This window comes from Budorcas taxicolor, chromosome 13, assembly GCF_023091745.1.
Source record: "Budorcas taxicolor isolate Tak-1 chromosome 13, Takin1.1, whole genome shotgun sequence".
NCBI classification, from domain to species: Eukaryota; Metazoa; Chordata; class Mammalia; order Artiodactyla; family Bovidae; genus Budorcas; species Budorcas taxicolor.
Genome location: NC_068922.1, coordinates 24018001 through 24043731, shown reverse-complemented (window position 1 = coordinate 24043731; position 25731 = coordinate 24018001). Strand labels below are relative to the sequence as shown.

Sequence of the window (25731 nt, the reverse complement as noted above, 5' to 3'; positions counted from 1 at the left end):
CGACCCCACGGACTATACAGTGAGGGGGATTCTCCAGGCCAGAATACTGGAGTGGGTAGCCTTTCCCCTCTCCAGGGGCTCTTCACAACCCAGGGATCGAACCCAGGTCTCCCGCATTGCAAGTGGATTTTTACCAGCTGAGCCACAAGGGAAGCCATGGTGACCTAAATGAGAAGGAAATCCAAAAAAAGAGGGATAAATGTATTTGTATAGCTAACTCACTTCGCTGTACAGCAGAAACTAACACAACATTGTAAAGCAACTACACTCCAATAAAAATTAATTTTTAAAAGTTAGATAGGTATTTTAAAAAAAGGAGGAGGAGGTGAATTCAGAGATAATGCATCAGTGCAAGTGAACAAGACACAGAGTCTGACTGTAACCGAACGGGACCCTATGGGGCCTTTCTGGAACAGACCCCCTCCCCCATGTCCTCTGCTGCAGCTCATCTCTGAAGCACCTGGATAACAGTATCTGATGCACGCTTCCTGAGCTATTAAACAGATGCTAAAACCTTCACCAAATGGGAGCTGTTAACTACTTAAAGACCAGGAGCACACAGCCTGCCGGCCTCCTGGATCCTAAGGAATAATAATATTAATCCCCGTGACACCTCCCAGTTACCATCAACCAATCTGAGAATCTTGCACAAGCTGATCGCACACCCCGGGGCTCCCCTCCCTCACCTGGCCTTTAAAAATACCTTGCTGGGGAGTTCCCTGGCAGTCCAGTGGTTAGGGCTCTCTGCTTTCACTGCTAGGGGCCAGGGTTCAGTTCCAGGTTGGGGAACTAAGAGCCCACAAACTGTGCACAGCATTGTCAAAACAAATAAATACATTTAAAAAAAAAAAAAAAACTGTTGAAACCCATTGGGGAGTTCAGGCTTTTGAGCATTAACTGTGCTGGACTCCTTGCTTGGCATTTAATAATAAACACTGAACTTTCCTTTACCACAACCTGGTATCAGCAGATTGTGTGTGCTAAGTCGCTTCAGTCGTGTCCAGCTCTTTGCAACCCCTGGGACTGTAGCCCTCCAGGCTCCTCTGTCCATGGGATTCTCCAGGCAAGAATACTGGAGTGGGTTGCCATGCCCTCTTCCAGGGAATCTTCCTGACCAGGGATCAGACCCAGGTCTCCTAAAGAATTGCAGGCAGATTCTTTACCATTTGAGCCACCAGGGAAGGCTGATGTCAGTAGATTGGCAGGCCCAAATTTTGGTGGTAACAAGGCGGTGGATCAGGAAAGGAGAGAAGTAGGTTCAGGAGTGACTTAGAGGTCCATTGAACAGATTTGGTGAGTTAGTGAGGGAATAGAAGGTGCTTAAAATGACAGAAAATGGGTTTCTGGCTTGGGCTGATGTTAATGGGAGAGGCAGAGAGGAGGAGAGTGAAGATAGGGACCTCTGTTTGGACCTGTTGAATTTGAGATGCCCAGGAACTTACACTCAGGGCACCAGCGGGGTAAGTGTCTTAACCTCTGCAGAGCATTTAAGCTGGAGACATAAAACAGAGTAGATGTGAAGAATAGGCCTACATACTCAGCGCTGTTCTCTAGAATCACCCAATTAAAAAACGAATGTTGTCATGTGCTTGTTCTGTTTTCACTCTTTCAAACTCTACCGCATGTTCATTCACTGCTTTTTTTCATTAGTGAGGCATAGACTGGCAGTTATTTGGGGTGTGCCGTGCAGGCTGTTCTCCAGTTTCGGCGAGCAGGGGCTACTCTCTAGTTGTGGTGTGCGGGCTTCTCACGGCAGTGCCTTCTGCTGTGCTACGTGGGCTCTCGGGTGTGTGGGCTTCATCGGTTGTGGCACATGGGCTCAGTAGTTGTGACTCCTGCGCTCTAGGACCCAGCTCAGTTGCTCCGCAGCGTGTGGGATTGTCCCAGAAATGGAACCCGTGTCTCCTGCATTGACAGGCAGATTCTCTACCACGGAGCCACTAGGGATGCCCTAGCTTGACTCTTAAATGCTACCCGGATATAACTGTATTCTTCCCAGTCTGCAGGGATTCATCATATAATATTAGAACAATTTTAGTTTTTAAATTTAACTCTTTAAAATACAATATTATGTATATTGGCAGATATGATTAAGTTTTACCATGTTTATTGTAAGTCCATGTGTCCCGATATATTAGCAACAAACAGATGATGAGAATAAAAAATTCTTCCATAATTCCCAAAAGAGTCCAAAATGGACAAAATGCTTTTGCATGTCTGTGTTGAAAATGAGATTTTTATATGTTGGAAGTAAATAGCAGCATCCATTTTATAGCATTTTCCTTGCTTTGATTTTGTGACACAGTTCTTCAGAGTCCTGCCTGTGAATAGGCTAGCACCTCAATGCTTAAAATAGGTTCAAGAAATGGTTCTACTTTTTTCCCACCTCTCCATTCCAAACCATCGAGGGAATTAGTTGCACCATTGAAGTATATTTCTTTTCTGTTTTACATAGTCAAATTTTTTGCTAGTTTCCTTTCTAGAGAAAGAGTGAAGTAGGACATTCACAGTCATGACGTAGATTTACTGCTAAGGCTTTTACTACTATTATTATTGGCAGACTATATTATTACTATATTATTATTGACAGATACAGTCCGTGTAAGACGTTGTGCTTCGTCTGTTACAGGATAATAGTGTGCTGTAGTGCCATTGACACTTTTAGTGTATTGGTCAATATAAACATCAAAATTTACTAAAACTTGCATGCAAGTTGCAAAAATAAAACAACTCGACAAGACAGGAGCGTAAATAAAACATGAAATGGTCTCTGCTGGTGCTAGCATAGTATCTGACTAGTATCTTTCTCCCCCCAGCAATACTTTGAGGTGGAAGAAGAGAAGACATCCCTGCATGACGCAATGACTGTCAAAATGAACATTTTGTCAAAAAGACTAAGGGAGAAAGAAGAAGTCATTAAGGAATTAAGAGAAGAACTAGATCAATATGAAGAATATGGATTTCAAAAAATTGTAAGTTTCACAGCAAAGAATAATTTATGTTAATATATGTAAATGAAGTTACAGCTGTCTAAAAAGCTCGGGTTTGGAATAAAGGGACTACAGTGGATGTATCTTGGGTATCTTCTTCACAAAATAAGACAGTTCAACCCTTTTTTTGCTCAATAACATAGTCTAGAAAACCCATAATAATTATAAATAGGAGCAGTATAATTGTTCTCAATTTTTATTTGTAAGGGAAATAAAATAACCTATCTTCCACCCTAGAAAAGCATGTAAATACATTTTTGTTTTAAAACAGAAGAGTCCCACCCTTTTTTTTTCAGTCCAATTAATCTGAAAGACACAAAACGATCTCAAGTCAGAGGCTTTCAAGAAACCAGCTTGTAACAGGATGACCTTCCACAGAAATGTCAAGAAGGAAAATTCTCAGAGGAGTTTCGCCCTGTTCTCCCTGTTGTAATGGGAGCCAGGAGCTGCTTTACTGCTCCAAGGACTGAAGAGAACAGACGCGGGGAGAGAGAGAAAGCCGAAAGGAGAGCTTAGCTACCTGCTGAGGAGATGAATGAGAAGGATCTTGAAACTGTGGACCCTGAATACAAGTTTGTTTTGATCCCCAATCAACTCAGAGAGCCATAGCGGGGTTTTCATACTAGATGCTGAGAGCAAGAAGTAGGCTGTGTGAGTAGGAGAGGTGGCCAGAGAAGCCAGAGGGTCAGCCTGCTGAGTGCCAGCCGGCAGGGGCACTTCCTCAGCTCAGCTCAGTCTCCCGGCGAGGGGCAGAGGCTCACCCGGAGCACGCAGCTGGCAAATGCTCACGTGGCATGGAAACCAGGGTCCATCCGAACCCAAAGTCCCACGTAAGGAGGTAGCTCTTTCCTCTGTATAGAGTAAGGATTAAAGGTTGCAATATACATGTATATATATGTGCACACACACACGCACACACACACACACACACACACACGCACATAGGGTTGGCCAAAAAGGTTTGGGTTTTTCCATAGAATGTTATGGAAAACCCAAATTAACATTTTGGCCAACCCAATATATACACTCTTATAACTTATATATTTCTTATATGTACATTATATTATTATAATGGATTATAGTATTGCAGTATATATATAAATCAATATAACATATATAATTATTATAATTATAATTAAATGTATAGTGATCCCTGTGTAGGAAAGTGAAAGTTACTCAGTCGTGTGCGACTCTTTGCAACCCCTTGGACTATACAGTCCATAGTATTCTCTAGGCCAGAATACTGGAATGGGTAGCCTTTCCCTTCTCCAGGGGATCTTCCCAACCCAGGGGTAGAACCTAGGTCTCCTGTGCTGCAGGCGGATTTTTTACCAGCTGAGCCACAAGGGAAGCCCGAGAACACTGCAGTGGGGAGCCCATCCCTTCTCCAGAGGATCTTCCTGACCCAGGAATAGAACCAGGGTCTCCTGCATTGTAGGTGGATTCTTTACCTGAGCTATCAGGGAAGCCTTGGTCACTAAGTGTGTATCACTAAGTATACATCATTTAGTGTACATCACTAAGTGTACGTTAGTGTATATCCCTAAGTGTACACCACTAAGTGTATATCACTAAGTGTACATTACTTACTGTATATCCCTAAGTATACATTACTTAGTGTATATCCCTAAGTGTACCTCACTAAGTGTATAGTGTAGATACACATAAATATTGACTCATGTGTGTATGTGTGTATGTACATGTATATATACACATATATATGTATGTGTATATATAGATATATATATATATGGGAAAACTCTGAGAAGTAATACATCAAAATGTGAATGCTAGGAAGAAACACTTCCAGGTTCCAGGTTGCTGGGCTATTTAAGTGCAATCCTTGGTTTATCTAAGTCCCACGCTAGTATTCTTACTTAAAACCCTCAAAGTTAGAAAAGATAAGGAATTGAACTTGCACCATTCTAAAGGACTTTGTTTACTAACTGGGGAAAGAATACTTTGTTTAATCTATTAGAATTCTCTGTGTTCTACAAAAACAACAACAACAAAACAAAAAACAAAGAATTCTCTATGTTCTAAAAAAAACAGCATCTTCTAAGCAATTTAGTATTAAGTATTCTTATCATCAGAGAAGGCAATGGCACCCCACTCCAGTACTCTTGCCTGGAAAATACCATGGACAGAGGAGCCTGAAAGGCTGCAGTCCATGGGGTCGCTGAGGGTCAGACACGACTGAGCGACTTCACTTTCACTTTTCACTTTCACTTTTCACTTTCATGCATTGGAGAAGGAAATGGCAACCCACTCCAGTGTTCTTGCCTGGAGAATCCCAGGGACAGGGGAGCCTGGTGGGCTGCTGTCTATGGGGTCGCACAGAGTCGGACACGACTGAATCGACTTAGCAACATTCTTATCATAGATCTAATATAATTGAATATTATTTCTTTTTACATATTCTGATCGCCTTGGAGGAAGAGACATCCAATTTTTGAATTTACTTTTCTTATCTTAGATCTACATTTACTCTTAGTTTTTTGGAGAAAATAATTTAATAGAATTATTAGTAGAAAATTTAATAGAAAAGTTGTAATAGTTTTGGCTTTTACTCCTGCCCTTGACTAACGATATCCAGCATTGATTAGCAAGGCAATTTTGATCCAATTATTTCCCACTTGTGAAATGAAAAGTGATCTCTGCCTAGCCAACAGTGTTATGAGGAAGATTTGTTGTGAACCTGAATCGTTGTGAGTATTTTGAAGAAAGGCATCCATATAAATTCTAGTTATTATGATGGGGAAATACACAAGTCCTTACTACCATCTGGTTTACTGTTGAAAATATCCCAGTTCTGTAATTGAGCTTCCAACACGAGGTCTTTCTTGGTGTGTTTACACCTCCGATTGTCCTCAGCCTGTTAACTGGTCTGTCTGGACACCCTGGGTAAAGATCAAGATGAGGTGGGCGGGGCTTGGTGAGGACCACAGGAAGCGGGAGGGTGTTCTCTGCATCTGGTGACATTCTGAAGACCTTGGTGGTGGTTGTCGTGCCCAACTCTTTGTGACCCCATGGATTGCAGCATGCCTATCCTTCACTGTCTCCCAGAGTTTACTCAGACATGTTCATTGAGCCAGTGATGCCATCCAACTATCTCATCCTCCATCACCCCCTTCTCCTCTGCCCTCAGTCTTTCCCAGCATCAGGGTCTTTTCCAGTAAGTCAGCTCTTTGTATCATGTGGCCAAAGTATTGGAGCTTCACCTTCAGCATCAGTCCTTCCATTGAATATTCAGGGTTGATTTCCTTTAAGATTGCCTGGTTTGATCTCTCTGCTGTCCAAGGGACTCTCAAGAGTCTTCTCCAGCAGAAGACCTTGGTTGTTTCACTGTAATTTGTCTCCATGGCCACCACATCAGTATTGCTGTAAACAACTTAAGATTTGAGGAAGGTGAGACTCCTGATTAACTGAGTGTATACATTTTCCCCAGCACCAGAGGACCCTAGTGAAACACCATGCTAAGGCAATGCAGAGCAGGGCTAGTGTACCTTTTGGTAGGATGGACATGAACACTGCAAAAGCAGGCTGTATATATATTTTTTTAATCTGAAATTTCTCTTAAAAAATCTTCTAAGAGCTAGCTTCCCTAGAACTCCATGCCTCTCAAGTTCTAGGTGAAGTCACTCAGTCACGGCCAACTCTTTGCGACCCCATAGACTGTAGACTGCCAGGCTCCTCCACCCATGGGATTTTCCAGACAGGAATACTAGAGTGGGTTGCCATTTCCTTCTCCAAGGGATCTTCCTGACCCAGGGATCCGACCCTGGTCTCTCGCCTTGCAGGTGGATTCTTTACCGTCTGAGCCGCCAGAGAAGCCCTAAGTTTGAAATTTCATCTAATACGACTGCTCCCTCTAGCGGTATAAAAAGCTCAATACAGCAAGTATCTGAAATTATATTTGGAAAACCAAATTTGGAGAAACAATTAGAAATTCTCAAAGCAGCAGTTGAAATAACTCACAAAAACAACTTGAAATAAGCAAATTGAATAAACAATAAGAGAACACTCTAGTTTGTTCTTCCTCATAGTCTGATCACATAAATTACTTCAGCGTTACTAGTCATAATCTTTCTCCAGATTGTTTTAGAGTAAAATCTAAGAATGACAGGAAAAGGAAGGTTTAGTAAACATCTAGCTTAGCTTATATTTATGACAAGATGGAAATCAGAAAAAGGAATCTCGTCAAGTGACAGAAGCCTCATCTCTCCAGGTCAGAACATCCTTAATGTTGAATTTTCCCCGAGAGGGCTTCACTTGGTGTCTCAGATGGTAAAGAGTCTGCCTGCAATGCGGGAAACCCAAGTTCAGTCTCTGGGTTGGGAAGATCCCCTGGAGAAGGAAATGGCAATCCACTCCAGTATTCTTGCCTGGAAAATACCATGGATGGAGGAGCCTGGCGGGCTACAGTCCACGGGGTTGAAAAGAGTCAGACATGCCTGAGCGACTAACACACACACACATTCAAGGGCTGAGTGTCTTTTCAGGCTCTGTGAACCCCCTCAATGAGTTAATGGGACTCTGCTATAGTCTGCAGCTTGCCGTGCTATATGCTGATAAATCCACTCAAGAATTGCTGAAGGAGCTAGCTGGTCAGGGTAGTGTGCCTGTGTGTCTGTGTACCCACGCACACGCCTGTGTGCTTCAACTGCAATTAGAGTTGTTTTGAAAAGACTTCATTTTTCTTTCCTACCCCAACATGGATGAGCTATGCAACCATCATGCCCACCCATCCCCGCCACCACCAATACGTAAACACGACTGTTTGTTGCTGACAGCTTTGAAACAGAGCCGTCATTCAAGAGCGGCAGCTCTGCAGGGCTGCACTGCCCCAGTGGGCCGCTCTGTTGGCTGTCACTCACTGGGAAAGCACCTGCTCGTCTCTGTGACTGCCACACAGCATGGGCATGCAGCGGAAGCCCCTACCCCCACCCCCAGCATCAAACTGAGATGTCCAAACACTGTACGCAGAGCCTGCAGAAGTGAGACGCCAGTGTGGCGAAAGGGAGACTGCTGGGAAGGCACCTGCGATGCCCCAAACAGTGCTTTTTTCTCAGCCTCTGTTGACTTTCTGTGTGTATGGGTCACCTGCCGCTCCTGGTAAGATATAGATTCAGACAGGTCTGAACTGGGGCCAGAGATTCTGCATTTTCAAAAAGCTCCCAGGTGATGCCGAGGCTCCTGGTCCTTGGACCACGTTTGGAGTAGTGAGGCTGTGCAGAACATCCATTTCCAGAAATGGTTCTTTCACTACTGTTTGGGATTCTGAGGCCTTGGACAGGGATACTGCACATCCTGTGGCTGTTCACAAGAGAAATAGCATGTAAGCCGGCACTTGGAAATCCTAGCGTCCACTGCATGATAGAAGAACTCTAAATTGACAAGGTCCTTTATAAATTTTAAATCCCAGAGTGACCATGGATCGCACTGCAGGCTGTCTTGGGCAATAATGTAGCTTTAAATAGCTTTAACTAGTTAACCACCCTTTAATGATCTCCATCCTTCTTAACTTCGGTTTATTAACACAGCTTGTTTTAAAGAAGTCTCGTGGTTTCAGTGAGCCCAAGCTAGTGGTGTGGGCAGATGGTAGGAGAAACACCACCACAAAACCTGCCACTCAGAGTGTAACAGATGACCGCAGCCGCCCAGAACTATCCCTTTGTTCATTTTGCTAATGAGTGTCCCCATTGCTGTGGGAATCTGAATAGTTAATTACTTGCAGTTCCTGCAGCTGACAGATGGTGGGGACAGAGCTAAAGGTTGGCCTCTCAGGAACTGGGGCTGTCCATGGATTTGCGGGAGGGGAGAAACCCTTGAGTTGGAAGTGTTGCCTTGTTTCTCGCTTTTCTACGAGATTTTTAGAAAACCCATTTAGGTGCTAGCTGCCACCTCTTGTAAATTTTACACTTCATCTGATCATTCAAATAGTTCTCACTTAGTTTATTATAATGGCTGCTCACGTAATCCACAATGGATGTTCATTTTCTGCCACTGTTAGGAAATGTACATTTAAGCCAATTAAGGCAAACGCTGTTGGCTTTTTAAAAAGCTTTTTCAGTCTAGAAATTCATTGTTTGATGTTCTCAAGTTGAACCATGTGGGAGAAGAAAATAATGACTGGGATTCTTTCTTATTAAGAAAATAGTGTTATTAGTTATTAAATTTGTTAGTTCTCATGAGTTAAGAATGAATTGGGCTTAAATAATTTAAGTGGAATGGTGAATCAAAATCATGAAGATTCACAACTGGACTTAGCGCAAAATTTAACGTCATCATTATAAACATTAAGTCTGGTATAACTGACTTCATTAAAAGGTCCCTTGTTTTTCAAGAGTTTATTCATGTACTATAAAACATGATAGCTACATATTTTTCTTCTGAACCATTATGATGACCACAGAGGAAACCTTTTTTTAATAATTTACTTTCAGTTATCTCTAAAGTTAAATAAAAGTATACTTTCAAAAGGACACTAGTTATACTGGGAGGAAAGACTTTTTGGGAGGAATGATTTTGTTTTTGAGGAGAGGAGATTTTATCCTTATGTATTTGCAATCATGGCATTGCTACTAAAAGAATAGCTTATAATTCATCTGAAAATTAAAGTTTAAAAGTATTTCTAGTGTCCATATTGATTTTGAACAAAGGTATATAAATACTTCTGTCTCTTTTAATGTAATAATACAATGACTTTCAAGCATGTTCTTTACTATTTTGAGATTGCATAATCAGTTTAATATTTTACCATCATGAAATATAAAGTTTTGCATCAGCTTCTTCAACTCATTACATCTTCATTTTAAAAAGAAGTGCAGCAAGTAAAATCTAGACAGCCATAAGCAAGTATGGTCAGATGTTTTCAATAGCTTTGAAACAGAGGAGAAGAAGAAAAGAAGAGTCGCTGTCCCAATAAGCTTCTATTGCGTAAGAAAAAGCGTCTCCGTAATGGACATGGCAAGATTTAAACAAAAGACGCACATAATAAAAATGTAAATGAGTTTGCTTTACCAAAACTATAACTTTAAAGTCTTTTGTTGTAAGTTATCCTGAAACCTTCTTACAAGGTAATCACTGTTTGCATAGAGATTTAAACCGAAGTCTTCAATAGCATTCAACGCCTGCACAGTCCCAGTGTGACAGGCATGCAAAGCCACGTTAATGTTCAGAATATGAATTGCCTCTGGGTGGCTCCTCCACCAAGCAGAAAACCCAACTGTGTGGATATCCGTGTGCCTGATGGGCTCCATGCGGCTCCCAGCCTGGAAACGTCACCACTTTGACATGCGGTGTGCTCCTCTTGACACTGGCAGCGCTGACACTGGGAAATGCCACAAAGGCAACAAGCCCCCCTCCTTAGCCGTGCACTCTGCCCCCGCCCCCGCCCGCACCCCCTTCCCCCGGCGCTGCTGCCGGTCCGCGGGCTCCCCAGCCTGCCTGGTTACAGCAGCACTTCAGACGCACACAGAGGGAAGTGTGGGTGGAGGGGCCCCAGCTGCCTCCCCGGACGCAGCCTCCATGATGAATTGACCTGAATGATGAGGGCACACAAACAGTATGATATGCATTATTCCTGTCAATAAACTGTCCCCATGTGCTGTGGTCTTTGTACAGAAGGTACTGCAGCCTTTCTTCCAGCAAGCTCTATTTTACTCTCCTTCCCTTTTTACTATTCATATTATAAGTGTGTAATAGAATTCAGAAAATTATATGATAGCTCTTCTGTATCTGTATTGTCTCGTCTTGCATATTTAAATCCTTGGCTCCCTGCTTAGAAATATGGAATTCTCCCTCTTTTAGGATTCTTTTATCAAAGAGAGCAGCCCTCTGAGAGCAACTCTAGAAAAGGAAAACTTGGAGTTCAAAATGGAAAATGAGAGACTGCTTCAAGTCATTTCAGAACTCGAAGAAGAAATCCAGCTCAGTGTAAAAGAAAATTCAGTATTAGGTAACATTTTAGAGTCATTTTTGAGAAAACTCTATACACTGGGCACGTTTATAAAATTCATGGCCATGCTTGTCTTTTTCAAACATGTGTTTGTTACCAAACCATATTTACATTTAAAATACCAGCTTGTTAGCCACTTCTAATTTTCATTCTTTTCTTGGGACGGGAATTGGTCATACTCCCCTAGCCATGCCTTTTTAACTCAGGGTGGTTGTTTTTAAATCCAAGCATTGGCCTTTGAAAAATGTGCTCATCAGTGCTCAATATCACTTAGAAATATCATCAATATTAAACAAAATTTCATGTGCTTGATCTAAAACCTAAAATTTCTAACATTTTCATATCTGAACATATATATTGAGGTGTGCTTTGTGAAGAAACAGAATTGGCCCTTCAGGAAAATATGCTCCTACTTACTACTTTATCTTCAATTTTTGGCACAAATTTTAAGTACAGATTTCCATCTGTTGACCCTATGCCCCCTTCTTACATACCATAAACATTGGTAAACATTGCATTTAAATCATTGAAGTTGGATTGCTTTAAAGTATTTACAGGCACTGCTATCATTGTATTTATGTTAGTTATACAGTTTTGCCGTTTGAGTAGGCAATATAAAGTTTGTAGCGAAACATTAATAAAATCAGGTATGGGGCAGTGTTTCTTGGCTGTAAGTTACACCAGGCCAGTGTAGTTTCATTTCTCTCCTGATGTGTAATAATGCGTCTTCAGGTTTTGGTAGTTCTTACAAAGTCCATAAAGTGCCACCTGCTAAAGCAGTTTGTATTGGCTGTGACTAACAGCAAAAATGTCCCTTGCTAGACTTGATGAAAAGCTTTCAGCCTTCAGCCACACTTGGATCTTGAACTTAGTTCTTAATCCCTATCTGACCAGCCGTCTGAACAGCAGGAAGAAGGCTGTGAATGTCAAGGGCAGTTGTGAAGGTCGTAGTCCTGCTAGGACTTGCGTCCACCATGCCTGCCAGCGGTGTATAGCCTGCCCTGAAGCAGGCAGATTGAATACAGGGCCATAAGCTTGTAATTTCATGGTTGGCCTCTCTCTCCTTTTGTTTACAGAAGATGAAATTATAAGTCTGAAAGAGATAGCAGAAAAGGATCATAAAACTATTCAAAAGGTACTGTAACTTTTTTACATTGATGAATGACTCGTTTCAATGGAAATATCAGCATAATTAATGAAATAACACTATGCCCCCGCCTTGTCTTGCGATGTCGAGAAAAGCTGATTCCTGTATTTAGTGTTGTTTGGGATGATTTCTCTAGTAATGAGAAAGGATTCCATCTTGAAAATGAACTCATGTTTTCTTTCATTTGGCATAACTGAGTGTCTACCTTGTTGACTGTAAGGAATTGAAAAATCATATGACACAGGGAGTCCAAAGATATGCCTGTGGAAAAATGATATTAGGAACGGGCAGCCTATTTTCATATCAGATGTTGTTTTATCTCCATTTCTCTGTATGTGAATGAACTGGGTTTGTATTTTGCAGAAAATCTGTATTTAGAGCAGGGAATGCTTTTGATATCATAAAAATCAAGATTTCCTGGGGCATCTGATGTCACAGAACCACGGCAATTCCTGCCCTCCACACCCAGGTCAGAGTCCTGCTTTCAGCTTTCTCAGCTCTCAAAACCCTCTTCTGTGATGGTCAGTTTGCACTGCCAAAGGTCCTACAACCCAAAGACAGCACTGGTCTCTGATCTTTTCCCGGTGCTGAGCACGGGTACACTTAAAAATATTCTTTGAGTGATTTCATAGAATAAGAATGTATCTCTAGATAGAATTCATAAAATTTACAGATAAAAATGTGAATTTACATCCTCGAATTATTCCAAATAAAGTTTTCCACAAACTGAATCGAGTATCAATTTTTAAATAAAAATTAAAGTTAGATAAAATTAAAAATTGAGTTCCTCAGTCATGCTGGCCTCATATCCAGAGCTCATAAAGCTTAAGATTCCGATTTCAACCTAGATTTTTCACTTCTGGTATTCTTAGGTTTTATTTTTCATTTAAAAAAGTTTTTTTTAATTTTATTTATGTACTTACTTACTTTCGGTGGTGCTGGGCACATACAGGATCTTAGTCCTCAGACCAAGGATTAAACTCACACCCCTGCAGTGGAAGGGTGAAGTCTTAACCACTCAACCACTAGGGAAGTCCTAGTCTTAGGTTTTAGATAAAATCACTTCCAAGAACTGATTTTTATTTTTTGGCCACACGGCGTGAGATATCTTAGTTCCCTTACCAGGGTTCGAATTTGAGCTCCCTGGATTGGCAGCGTGGAGTCTTAATCACTGGGCTGCCAGGGAAGTCCCAAGAACTATATTCTAAAGAAATGCATACTGTGATGGGTCAGAGTTGGGAGATGTTTCCTATGATCACTGAATCCATTGCAGGTTTTCACAACATGAAGTCATTTTCTGGTGCTTGAGCCTGTTTTTCAATGGTGAGGGTACAAGTGTCATTCTTACAGAGATAATGAGAGTATAAGAATAGACCAGTTTAACCTTCTTGGCATCAACCTTTAAGGCTAAAAACGAAATCTCAGCTTTCTAGTTTTACTTAATAACCTGCAAGGGCATCATCTCAGTTTATATAAATATTTCTCCAGTGTCTCAGTCTGTGCTGTCACTGGTGAAGATAAGTCAGACAAGCCTATTCTTCTCTGGAAGGAGTTCAAGGAAATTTAAAAAAAAAAGTCTCACCATTAAGGCATCAATTAGAAAGAAACATCCTCACTGAGTGGCTGGTCATACCTTGTATGAGCTCAAGTATTCTGATTAAATGCTGCCTTCATTCTCTAGAGCTGCACTGCCCAGCATTAGCCACATATGTCTATTGAAAGCCTATGTCTAGTGCAACTGAGAAAATGAATTTTAAATTATGTTTACTTTTAATTTTTAAATTTCAATATAAAATACTGATATTTGTTTCAGTTACTGAAAAACTTTTATGTATATTTTGAATAATTTGAGCACGTGAATGTACATTTCTATTTGTAAATTTTATGAAATCTAAATGCAGAACAAGTATCTGCCATAAAATTTTAGCCTTCAAATTGAGATTTACTCTAAGTGAAAAATACACACTGGATTTCAAAGACTTAGGTGCTGTAAGAAGTGTGAAATATTTTGCTAATGATTTTTAATATTGATTATTATATACTTAAGCTATCTTACATAGCTATTGGTATAAATAAAATATATTATTAAAGGTAATATCACCTTTTTTTACCTTTTTAAGAAAGCTGTGTAAAATTCAGTTATATATATGACACATATTTTTATTTGACAATTTTGTTCTAGACAAATATAGCAAATCTGTAGTTTGTTTGATCATATTTTTTTTCCTGTCTCTCTTCTTTTTTTTCTTTATATGCACTAGGCCTCCACACCGATGTTGAATGTAGACATGATTTGGTTTTGAGCAGGAAAAATCTAGACCCTTGGGTCTTTGTTCCATTTCTGACACTATAGTTACTTGGGCCAGTTTCTCATTCTCCTTCTTCCTGAGTTTCACAGATTTACTATGTGGATAGAATGAGATAATGTACGTCAAAAGGCTTTGTCAATTGGAAAGCAGACCAGGAGCTGTTGACCAAACGGAGAGCTAATATTTACTGGTTTGTTTCCAATATCCTTCATTAAATCAATTGATTCAGCAATGTTCATTAGATGCCTTTTAGTGACAGACACTGCTGAGATACAGAAATTTTATACACACATACATACAAACACACACACATGGGCTTGTTGTGAAAGAGATCAAGTCTAGAGAGAGAGAGACAATAACCATAGGGGAGTGTGATGGGGATGTAATAGACGTATGTACATGGGGAAACAATGAAAACAGTGAGAAACTTTATTTTCTTGGACTACAAAATCACTGCAGATGGTGACTGCAGCTGTGAAATTAAAAGACGCTTGCTCCTTGGAAGAAAAGCTATGACTTTTTTTTATATTAAAAAGCAGAGATGTTATTTTGCTGACAAAGTTCCATCTAGTCAAAGCTGTGGTTTTTCCAGTAGTCATGTATGAATGTGAAAGAAAGAAAGAAAGTGAAGTTGTTCAGTTGTGTCCGACTCTTTGTGACCCCATGGACTGTAGCCTACCAGGCTCTCCATCCATGGGATTTTCCAGGCAAGGGTACTGGAGCAGGTTGCCATTTCCTTCTCCAGAGGATCTTCCTGACCCAGGGATCGAACCTGGGTTTCCCGCATTGTAGGCAGATGCTTTACCGTCTGAGCCACCAGGGAAGAGTCTCGAATGAATGTGAGAGTTGGACAATAAAGAAAGCTGAGCACTGAAGAATTGATGCTTTTGAACTGTGGTGTTGGAGAAGACTCTTGAGAGTCCCTTGGACTGCAAGGAGATCCAACCAGTCAATCCTAAAGGAAATCAGTCCTGAATATTCATTGGAAGGACTGATGCTAAAACTAAAACTCCAATGCTTTGGCCACATGATGCGAAGAACGGACTCATTGGAAAAGACCCTGATGCTGGGAAAGATTGAAAGCGGGAGGAGAATGGGACGACAGAGGATGAGATGGTTGGATGGCATCACTGACTCAATGGACATGAGTTTAAGCATGCTCCGGGAGTTGGTGATGGACAGGGAAGCCTGGCATGCTGCAGTCCATGAGGTCCCTAAGAGTTGGACATGCCTGAATGACTGATCTGAAAATTGACCTGGAAGGTTCTAGAAATGCTTCACAAATTGTTCCAGACCTATCTCCTACTCCTTTCTCTTGAACTGATTCCAGGTGTTTAGGGTTTCCCTGGTGGTTCACACAGTAAAGAATCTGCCCGCAACACAAGAGACCTAGGTTTGATCCCTGAGTCACCCCTGGAGAAGAGAATGGCTACCCACTCCAGTAATCTTGCCTGGAGAATCCCATGGACAGAGGACCCTGATGGGCTACAGTCCATGGGGTTGCAAAGAGTTGGACACGACTGAAGTAACTTAGCATGCATACATGTAGGATGGTGGAAGGCTACATACAGATTATGAATGTGTAAAGTGTAAGTTACCCCCGTGGAATTCTGGTGTGGCTAGAGCAGGAGGTGGGATCTGGTGAGACCACGTGGTGAGATTTGTGCGAGTACAGGAAGAGGGGGGTGTCTGGGGTGTGAGGAAGGAGTAAACAGAAACCAGAAGAGTATAAAGGAGCAGCTCAGAAGCCTTTGGATAAGCTACTTGTTCCCCTTTGCAGCCCTCTCTCTGCTTGCAGGCGTGTCTGACTCTTTGTGACTCCATGAACTGTAGCCCACCAAGCTCCTATGTTCATGGCGTTTTCCAGGCAAGAATACTGGAGTGGATTGCCATTTCCTCCTGCAGGGGATCTTCCCAACCCAAGGATCAAACTGGCATCTCCTGTGCCTCCTGCATTGGCAGGCAGATTCTTTTACCACTGAGCTACCCGGGAAGATTTCATCCCTGGATACAATTAAAAATGAGTTGAAAATGGGACTGAAACACTGTTAAGATTCAGCAGCTTTCATGTTTAAATTTTAGTAGTCAAATAACAGCTGAATCTGTTTGAGCTGTGGCTACAAGATGAATTTCCTTCTGAGAGGGGACAGACCAGCAGTCAGAGATTATATCCCAGGTATGGCAGTGTCAGGATATAGGGCAGCATTGGTTGCTATGGGGATAGTTGGGGGCAGAGCCAGCCTGGATCGTAAGAGATCAGGGAAGTTCAGAGGAAGGGCCCTCAGAAGAAAGGTTAGAGTTCGCCAGGAAAGGACGAAAGGGAGAGAAGTGGGAAGAGCCAGAACACGTGTATGGGGAAGGTACATGACTAATTACGGCAGGAGGATGTGTGGGAACAGAGGTGGCTGGAAGCAGGGGACATGGCTGAGGATTGTTATGCATTTCAGAGGGAGTGTGAGTTGACTCCTGAGTGAATGGGGTGTCTTGGACACTGGGGCAGGATGGGATTCATGTTTCAGAGAAAGAACGAACAGAAGAAAGGAAAATCCAGGGCCAGAGAGACACCAAGTAAAAGATTTGTTGTATAAACTGGGATAACTTAATAGAAAGGCCCAAAACAGGAAGAAGACAGTGACATGGGGATGAAGAAGGGGGTAGCTGAATTCAAGAGATGATTAGGCAATAAAAGCCGTGGTCTTTGATAAGACAAAGTGGGAGAGATAAAGGAAGAGAAGTGGAAGGCTGATACTCAGATGAAAATGAGTGCAGTGGTGGAGCAGCAGAGAGTGGATTTCGCAGAAACCAAGCAAGAGGCTTGAGAGTCAGGAAATCAACTCTGAATATTCATTGGAAGGACCGATTTGCTAAAGTTGAAGCTCCAATACTTTGGCCACCTGACGCGAAGAGCCAACTCACTGGAAAAGACTCTGATGCTGGGAAAGATTGAGGGCAGGAGGAGAAGAGGGTGGCAGAGGATGAGATGGGGTTGGAGTCAGTGGACATGAATTTGAGCAAACTCAGTAAACCCTGGGAGATAGTGAAGGACAGGGAAGCCTGGCCTGCTGCAGTCCATGGAGGTTGCGAAGAGCTGGACACAACTTAGCGACTGAACAATCAATAACAAAGCAAAAGGCTCAAGAAGAGAGGATCCATTCCAGCACTTCCCAGAGGCCAGGTGTGCAAAAGACGAGACACGAAGGATTGGACAGTTAGCTTTGGCGATTAAAATGGCCCTGGTAACTCAGTTCAGTTCAGTCACTCAGTTGTGTCCGACTCTTTACAACCCCACGGACTGCAGGCCTCCCTGTCCATCACCAACTCCCAGAGTTTGCTCAAACTCATGTCCATTGAGTCGGTGATGCCGTCCAACCATCTCATTCTCTGTCATCCCCTTCTCCTGCCTTAAATCTTTCCCAGCATCAGGGTCCTTTCCAATCACCCTGGTAATTAATGAGGTCGTTTTACTGGAACATGGCAGTAACTGAGGAATGGAGTGGATGCAGACGTGGAGACAGCGTGCATGGGCACTTTCTAGAAGCTTGATTGTGGATGGCCAAAGAGAGGTCAGAGAGTGGTTGGAGGGGGACGTGGGGTTGAGGAAGGAATTTTTTTAAAGATGAAGCTAGAGCATTATTAAATGACATCAGTGGAAAGAAGAATGAGCGGGTAAAATACAATAGAGAGAAGAGATCACTGATAAGAGACCCAAGGAGGCAGGAAGACTTGGGGCCAGTGGCTTTGGTGTTTGCCCGTAATTGATGCCTGTTGGAAACTTAATGACGCTTCCTTTCAGACCAAGGTATAATGACTCAACAAAAAATCTTTTCCTTTCCTTCCATTTCTCATTCCTTTACTTTCTCTAAACCTGCTGTTCAGCCTTTCACATCTTCCACACCACCACCGCCTCCCCTTCTGAGGCTCTCATGTACCCAGACCCAACTTTCCCCAACCCTGCCACTGGAGACAAACAGATCCCTGCCTTTAGGGGACATTGCACGGTGGTTCAGGGACTTTTAACTCAGAGTCACTGCTCCCTCCTTCTACCCATCCTTTTACTTGGATCTAATTAGCACCCTTTGACAAAAACACATTTTATTAATTTATTCAAGTACCGTTGGTTTGCAGTGTTATGTTTCTGCTCTACAGCAAAGTGATTCATCTATACATATATATATATTCTTTTTCATATTCTTTTCCATTGTGGTTTATTGCAGGATATGGAATATAGTTCCTGTGCTATTCAGTAGGACCTAGTTATCTATCCATGTTATATATAGTCATTCATATCTGTAACCAGCACCCTTTCTAACCACGCAGTGCCTCTCTTCCCATCATGACTACTTTCCCCAGCTCCATTCATCTATGCTGTTCTCTAATTCCCAGAGAACACGGTAGACGTGGATTTTTTCACCTCTGCACTCTCTTGCTCACCCTGTCACTTAGCCTAACCTCTTTTCCCTGTCTTCGGAAGAGGGGACCTTCCTCTTTGCCCTGACCCGTCCTTCCACTTACTTGCCTGACTCCATCTTCTCCTTCCTTCTCTTCTGAGATCTTTCTTCATCAGCCAAACGCTCTCTCTTTCTCCCTCTCTCATGCCTTTAAGCATCCCCCACTAGCCTACATACCTAGCCAAGCCATCATTCTGGGTGGTGTTCCTTGACTCTGGTCACCCCTGACGCCATTACCATTCACTCTTCAAATGTCAACTAAAGTAAACTTGTCTATGTATCTACTAGCCTCTTCTTCACACTGCCGCCGTTGATAAGTTCACAGTGAGATTCATCTTGCCCTCAATCCTTGAGGTCAAGAACTATGTCTTATCCTTTATTACCTTTATACGAGCCCTCAAAAATGTCTGCTGGAAAAAAAATCCTTACATGTTCATCAAAGTCAGTGTCAAAACTTGATCTCCTTACTCCTCAAATCTGGACTCAGCTGTGCTTCCCACTTAAATGGGTGGCATTGACATCTGTCCCAGAGGACCCACTGACAGATCAAGGGTCTTTCTCTGCTTTTTTCTTCTTTTTTTTTTTGGCTGCTCTGTGCAACTTGTGGGAGGGATCCTAGTTTCCTGACCAGGATTTGAACCTGAGGGCCAAGTCTTAACCACTGGACTGCTGGGTAATTTCCATCCACTCTGTCCTTTGTACCTTATATCTGGTTGCTCACTAGGTCTGGAGACTTTCTTTCCAAAATTTACCTCTCGTCCCTTTCCTCCACAGCAACACTGTCACAGAGTTGGTTGTGACCCCATCATTTGCCCGTCTGTATAGATTCCTACTCCATTTTCCTATCTCTACTCTCTTCTCTTCCAAGTCTAGCTTCCACACTGCTGCCATGGTTACCTAATACCCCAGTCTCACTTACATGCTACAGCCTTCAGTGCTTTCTTTCCTATTGTCTTCAACATAACATCAGACTGTCTCAAAATGTTCTGCTTGATTTTGTTGTGCTGGGAGCCACTAAGCCCTTTCACATTTGCTGTCTCAAATTCTTTCCAGAAGAACTCTTCTAAGTAGGTGTTATTACCCTAATTTTATAGATGAGAAAACAGACTTGAAGCACAGAATTACATAAAAGCAAGAAAAAAGACCTGAAGCATAGAATTACTTTACCCACACAGCGTAAGCTGCAGAGCTCTCTTTTGAACCAACTCTCATTCTGTACGTTACACCATCTGCCCTCCCCTCCTAACTGAGGTGAGCAAGACCCCTCGTAATATCACCCTGAATTTCTCTCTCCCTTCATTTCCTGCCATTCTTGTCTATATGCACCCTGGGTCCAGAAACACCAAACCTTCCCCAGTTCCTACATTACTTCAGGCTTTTCTGTGTTTATTACATTTTCTGGGCCTTTTTCTTTCTCCAACTTGTTGAACTTCTACAGATACTTCAAGATCTTTGTCAAATAGTCCTTCTGTGCCATTAACACCAGGGATAGCCGAGCTGTTTATAATTACAGGATTACCAAGTTATGTGGATGTTTAGGCTTTTTGACTCTGAAGACTTTATGTATTAACTTTTTTCTTACATATTACAGTCATTTTTTCACAGTGTTCTCCTAGTATACTGTAGGTACTTTAGGGAAGGGAATTCTTCTACCTCACTTCCATACTTCCACAGCCGAACAAAATGTCTGGCATCTCAAAGGTGTTCCATACATGTTTATTAGATTAGTGAATATATGAATTAATTGAATTGAATGGATGTCAGAATGAAGGGTTGAATTTTGTCGGTGTTATATACCGCACACACACACTATCATTTAAAATACTGAGGCAAGTCAAGTCGGTCCAAAGGCCCTACAGTATATACTTTGACAGTTGTTTTCAATTGATATGAATATGGCTTGATATGTATATAAATACAGCACCAAAACCTAAAATAAGAGAAATGGTTCATATAAAGGGTAAAGCAAAATTGTCCTTTTTGATAGACAGACTTACTTTGTTATATATTGATGTCACATTTTGAGGGGGGAGTAGGGTGAGAAAGGTTGTAAATAATTAAACTGGCATTCTCTGTATGTGTTTTGCCTGCTTATATAGTTAAGAAATAATTATATAATAGTATGTTATTATTACATGGTAATCTGTGACCATTTAATTTTTGCTTTGATCGTATTGGGATCCATTTTTCTCACATTTGGAATCAAGATCTTTCACTAAATTTGAAAGGGGAATCTCAGGTGTTTTGTTATCTTTAATCAGAATGCAATATTCTTCTCTTTCAGCTAATTGATGGCAGAGACAGATTAATAAGTGAGCTTGAGCTTGAAAAATCATTAGTTCAAGATATGGTAAGGGGATTTACATTATTTCTTAATAAATTTGAATCCAGGAATTTGATCATGAAAGTTTATAAAACTTATTTTTAACTGTTTGCTGTGAACTTTTTATTTCACTTTTATCAACAGTCTAAATGCATGCATAATTATAAACATTTTTAATGATTGTTTTGTAGAAAACAATTTGAATAGTATTATAATAAATATGCTTACTATATAGAAGAGTCTTATACAAGAAACAGTATTACAATTTAAAGCAGTGTACAAAATTTTTGTATTTTATTTTAGGGATTAAAAAAACAAATATGAGAGCCCAATATTTTGAAGGATTTGCTATTTTTAGTTACAAATTGCCATAAGCGACAACAAAAAACAGCCCAGCCAGATATTTTGGCATTCTGTGTTTGTCTCATAAGAAAACACTGCCTTTTTATGTTCTTTTAAGAGAACTTTCCAGACGGCTGGTCTTTTATTTTATCAGTTGACTACCCACCCCCCACCCCCAGGCTCCCCACCTCACCCCCCACCCAGCTTATGGTGTCTTAACTTTGGCTTTCAAACTGATCACCACTACTATGTCTTTGTTACAGTAAACTGACTGTGTTTATTATAATCAGAAATAAAACACAGCTTGACTTGCGTTCTAAATGTGCTTGAAAAGAATATGATACTGTTTAGAAGAGAAAAGGTTGTTCATAGGAAATCAGCGCCACTTCAGATATTGAAACGTTGCCTTTTCTGCAGCTTGTCACACTTTGTGCCAAGTCATGACTGTTTCCCTAACTCTGTTTTGTTGCTCTCAGCACCATGTGTTTTGGGTGCCTTGTCATAGAAATTAATGCAAAACAATGCTCTGGGATTACAATAAAGCCTACTATGAAACCAACTTGGGAATGCAGGCAAGGAAAAAAATAATTATGGCTAGTAATCTACAGAAACTGTGTGTTAACAAATGTGTTGGTTTGAACTCTTTACTGTTTTTCTAAAATTTTTATTTTGTTTTGGGGTATAGCCGATTAACAAACAATGCGGTGATAGTTTCAAGAGAACAGCAAAGGGACTGAGCCTTACATATACCTGTATCCATTCTCCCCCGAAACCTCCTTCCATCCAGGCTGCCACATAACATTGAGCAGAGTTCCATGTGTTCTACAGTAGGTCCTTGTTGCTTATCCATTTTAAATATAGAAGTGTGAACTCTTTGCTTTTAAATACCTGGTATATAAAAATCATCTCCATGAATTGAATATACTTGGTCAATTTCTGCCTTACCCTCTTCTTCTGTCATTCGCCCTGCCCCAAGTCCCAGAGTTGCTTCTGAAAACAAACTAAATGTGTACATTGTCATTAAAATGGAAAGTGTTTTTATCGAATGAGAAGCAAATGTTAAACTGTCAGTCTGTTAGCAGTGGTAGAGAAGAAACTGAACTAGTTCATCAGTGAGTTCATGCCTATGCTAGGAACAGACCTCACAGTTTATCAATTACTTTGCCTTTTTATTTGAACTGTAAGTGGTTAACCGGTGCTATTATATTGCCCACGGGGGAACCAACTGTCTTATTTTGTTGTTTAGAAGTTGAGAAGTTGAGCACCGTGCTTGTTGCCAAGCAGCAAGATTTTGCATTGCAAACCTTATGGCAGCAGAAGAACCTCCAGCATGTTCAGAACTGGTCTGGAGGGTCATTTTTTCAGTCGAGTGAGTGCACTTCTCATGTTGAGTTTCCATGGCATACCTTTGGGCCCAACAAGGTCACTATTTGACACTCCCCCACCACCACCAAGGGATTCTGTTATTCACTTGGAGGGAGAGTGGCTTTGTGGCTATCTGAACCTTGTTGCTACAGTGCTTCCCCTGCCCCAGAAATGGAGATTTGCAATGAGGGCCAGATGGAGGAGTGGGAGAAGGTAGAGTTGACCAGAGTCACTTTGCAAAAATTAAAAGACTTTCACCCTCCCTGGTCTGTTACTGTTTTCAATACAGTTTATGTTCTGACCTTTTAAGAGCCTAGTTTAGAAGTCAAGGAGCTTGTAGTAAAAAGGCAGGATCGGTAAGTATAGGTAAGCAATAAAGTATGGATTAGCTTTAGAAGAAGAATATGAAATAGTTTTGAATCTTTCTATGATTCCTGTGCTCTGTGGCTTTTATTTATCCTTGTTTTGTTCCAATAGAGATATAATTGCCATTTAACATAATATTGGTTTCAGGAATACAGCATAATGATTTGATATATGCATATACTGCAAAATCATCAGCACCAGAAATCTAGTTAGTTAATATCCATCATCACATAAACTTACACCATTTTTTTTTCTTGTGGTGAGAACTTAATTTATTCTCTTAGCAACTTTCAAATATACAACATAGTATTGTTAACTAGAGTCACCGTGCTGTACGTTACATCCCCAGGACTTATTTATCTTATAACTGGAAGTTTGTACCTTTTGAGCTCCTTCACTCATTTTGTCCTCCACCTCAGGTAACCACCAATCTGTTCTCTCTATGAGTTTGGCTTTTTTTGTTGTTATCATCTATGTTTTTTAAGGTTCCACATATAAGTGAGATCATGCAGTATTTGTCTTTCTCACTCTGATTTATTTCACTCAGCAAAATGCCCTCTAGGTCCATCCATAGTGTCTCAAATGGCAAGACTGCTTTCTTTTTATGGCAACATAATTCTGTCATGTAAATATACCGCATCTTCTTTATCCATTCATCCGCTGATAGACTCTTAGGTTGCTTCTGTATCTTGGCTGTTGTAAATAATAGTGAACATGGACTGCATATATCTGTTTAAGATAGTGTTTTGATTCCTCTGGATAAGTATACAGAAGTGGAAATGCTGGATCATATGGTAGTTCTATTTTTAATTTTTTTGAGAAACACCTCTGTATTGTTTCACATAGCAGCTGCACTAATTTACATTCCACCACCAAGTGCACAAGAGTTCCCTTTTCTCCACATCCTTGCCAACCCTTGTTATCTCTGTCTTTTTGGTGACAATCATTCTAACAAGAGGGAGATGATCGCTCATTGTGGATTCAGTTCATATTTTCTTGATGATTAGTGATGCTGAGCAGCTTTTCATGTATCTGGTGACCATTTCAGTATCTTCTTTGGAAAAATATCTACCCAGATCATCTGCCCATTTTTTAATTAGATTATTTGGGGTTTTGCTATTGAGTTGTATGAGATCATTTTGTATGGAGAATATTAACCTCTTGTCACATGTATGATTTGATATGTTTTCTCCCATTCTGTAGTTTGCCTTTTCATTTTGTTGGTTGTCTCATTTGATGCGCAGAAGTTTCTTAGTTCAATGTAGTCCCAAAGCGCTTATTTTTTCACTTGTGCTTTAGAAGTCATATTTTAAAAAACACCATTAGAAGCTTTTCCCCCATATTTTCTTCTAGTTTTATGTTTTCCTGTCTTACATTTAAGTCTTCATCCATTCTGGGTTAATTTTGTGACTGGTATAACATAGAAGTCTAGTTCTATCCTGTTATAAGTGACTATTCAATTTTCCCAGCACCATTTATTGAAGAGATTGTCTTTTCTCCATGGAATTTCTTGGCTGCCTCATCAAGTATTAGTTGGCCATCTTCTTGATTCCGTTCCATTCTGTCTCTGTTTTTAATACTACTACCATACTGTTTTGACTCTATAGCTTTACAATATAGTTTGAAATCAGGAGGTATGATTCCTCTAGATTTGCGCTTCTTCCTTAGGATTGCTTTGGTTTGGGGGGGGCTTTGTGGTTCCACATAAATTCTATGATTGTTTTTTATACTTCTGTAAAAAGTGCCATTGAAATCTTAATAGAGATTATACTGAATATGTAGATGGCTTTGAGTAGTATGGACATTTTAACAACATTAGTTCTTACAGTCCATGAACATGAAGTTTTTTCCCTTTACTTGTATGCTCTTTGATTTCTTTCATCAATGTCTTGTAGTTTTCACTCCCTTGGATACATATATTCCTAAATATTTTACTGCCTTTGGTGATATTGTAAATGAGATGCCTTTCTTTTTACTCTCACAGATAATTTGTTGTTCATGTATAGAAATGCTACTGATTTTTATATGTAGATTTTGTATATCGAACTTTCATTTATCCTGAAGCTAACAAAAAGAAGGTCCCTATCAGAAAACTACCATAATTGAACTCTTACCCTTAACTAATTTTCCGTCTGTTTCATCTCAGTGCACCTTATTTCTAGGAAACAATCCAGACTTCAGATAGAAAGGAATTATGATGTCAGAGCACAGCACTGACTTATCTCTGCAGTGACCTTGATCTCATACTGGGTTCCTTGTTGCCCAAGTTCCCTCTGAGAAGTATGCTTCAAATCTATCTGTTACATGTAACATGCCAGTGTTTGGCCATTTAGCTAGAAAAGTCATATTTTGGTAACCCAATCATTTACTCTTTTAAAATACATGTCTCATTTTCTGTGCCTAGGAGCCATCACAGATTTCCAATGGAAATAGATGAGTCCTTGACCCAAGGGGAGGATCTATAGTGGTTATCTTATGTCC

The 25731-nt window shown here is 40.8% G+C and overlaps 1 protein-coding gene across 1 annotated transcript in view; it reads left to right on the top strand.

The window, feature by feature from the left end:
- The window catches only part of C13H10orf67 (chromosome 13 C10orf67 homolog), a 103557-nt gene that overhangs the window by 32842 nt on the left and 44984 nt on the right, over positions 1–25731 (top strand). The window contains exons 6-9 of the mRNA XM_052651152.1: positions 2817–2972; positions 10803–10950; positions 12027–12085; positions 21139–21204. Coding sequence (XP_052507112.1) covers positions 2817–2972; positions 10803–10950; positions 12027–12085; positions 21139–21204 — 429 coding nt within the window. The remainder of the gene's footprint in view (positions 1–2816; positions 2973–10802; positions 10951–12026; positions 12086–21138; positions 21205–25731) is intronic.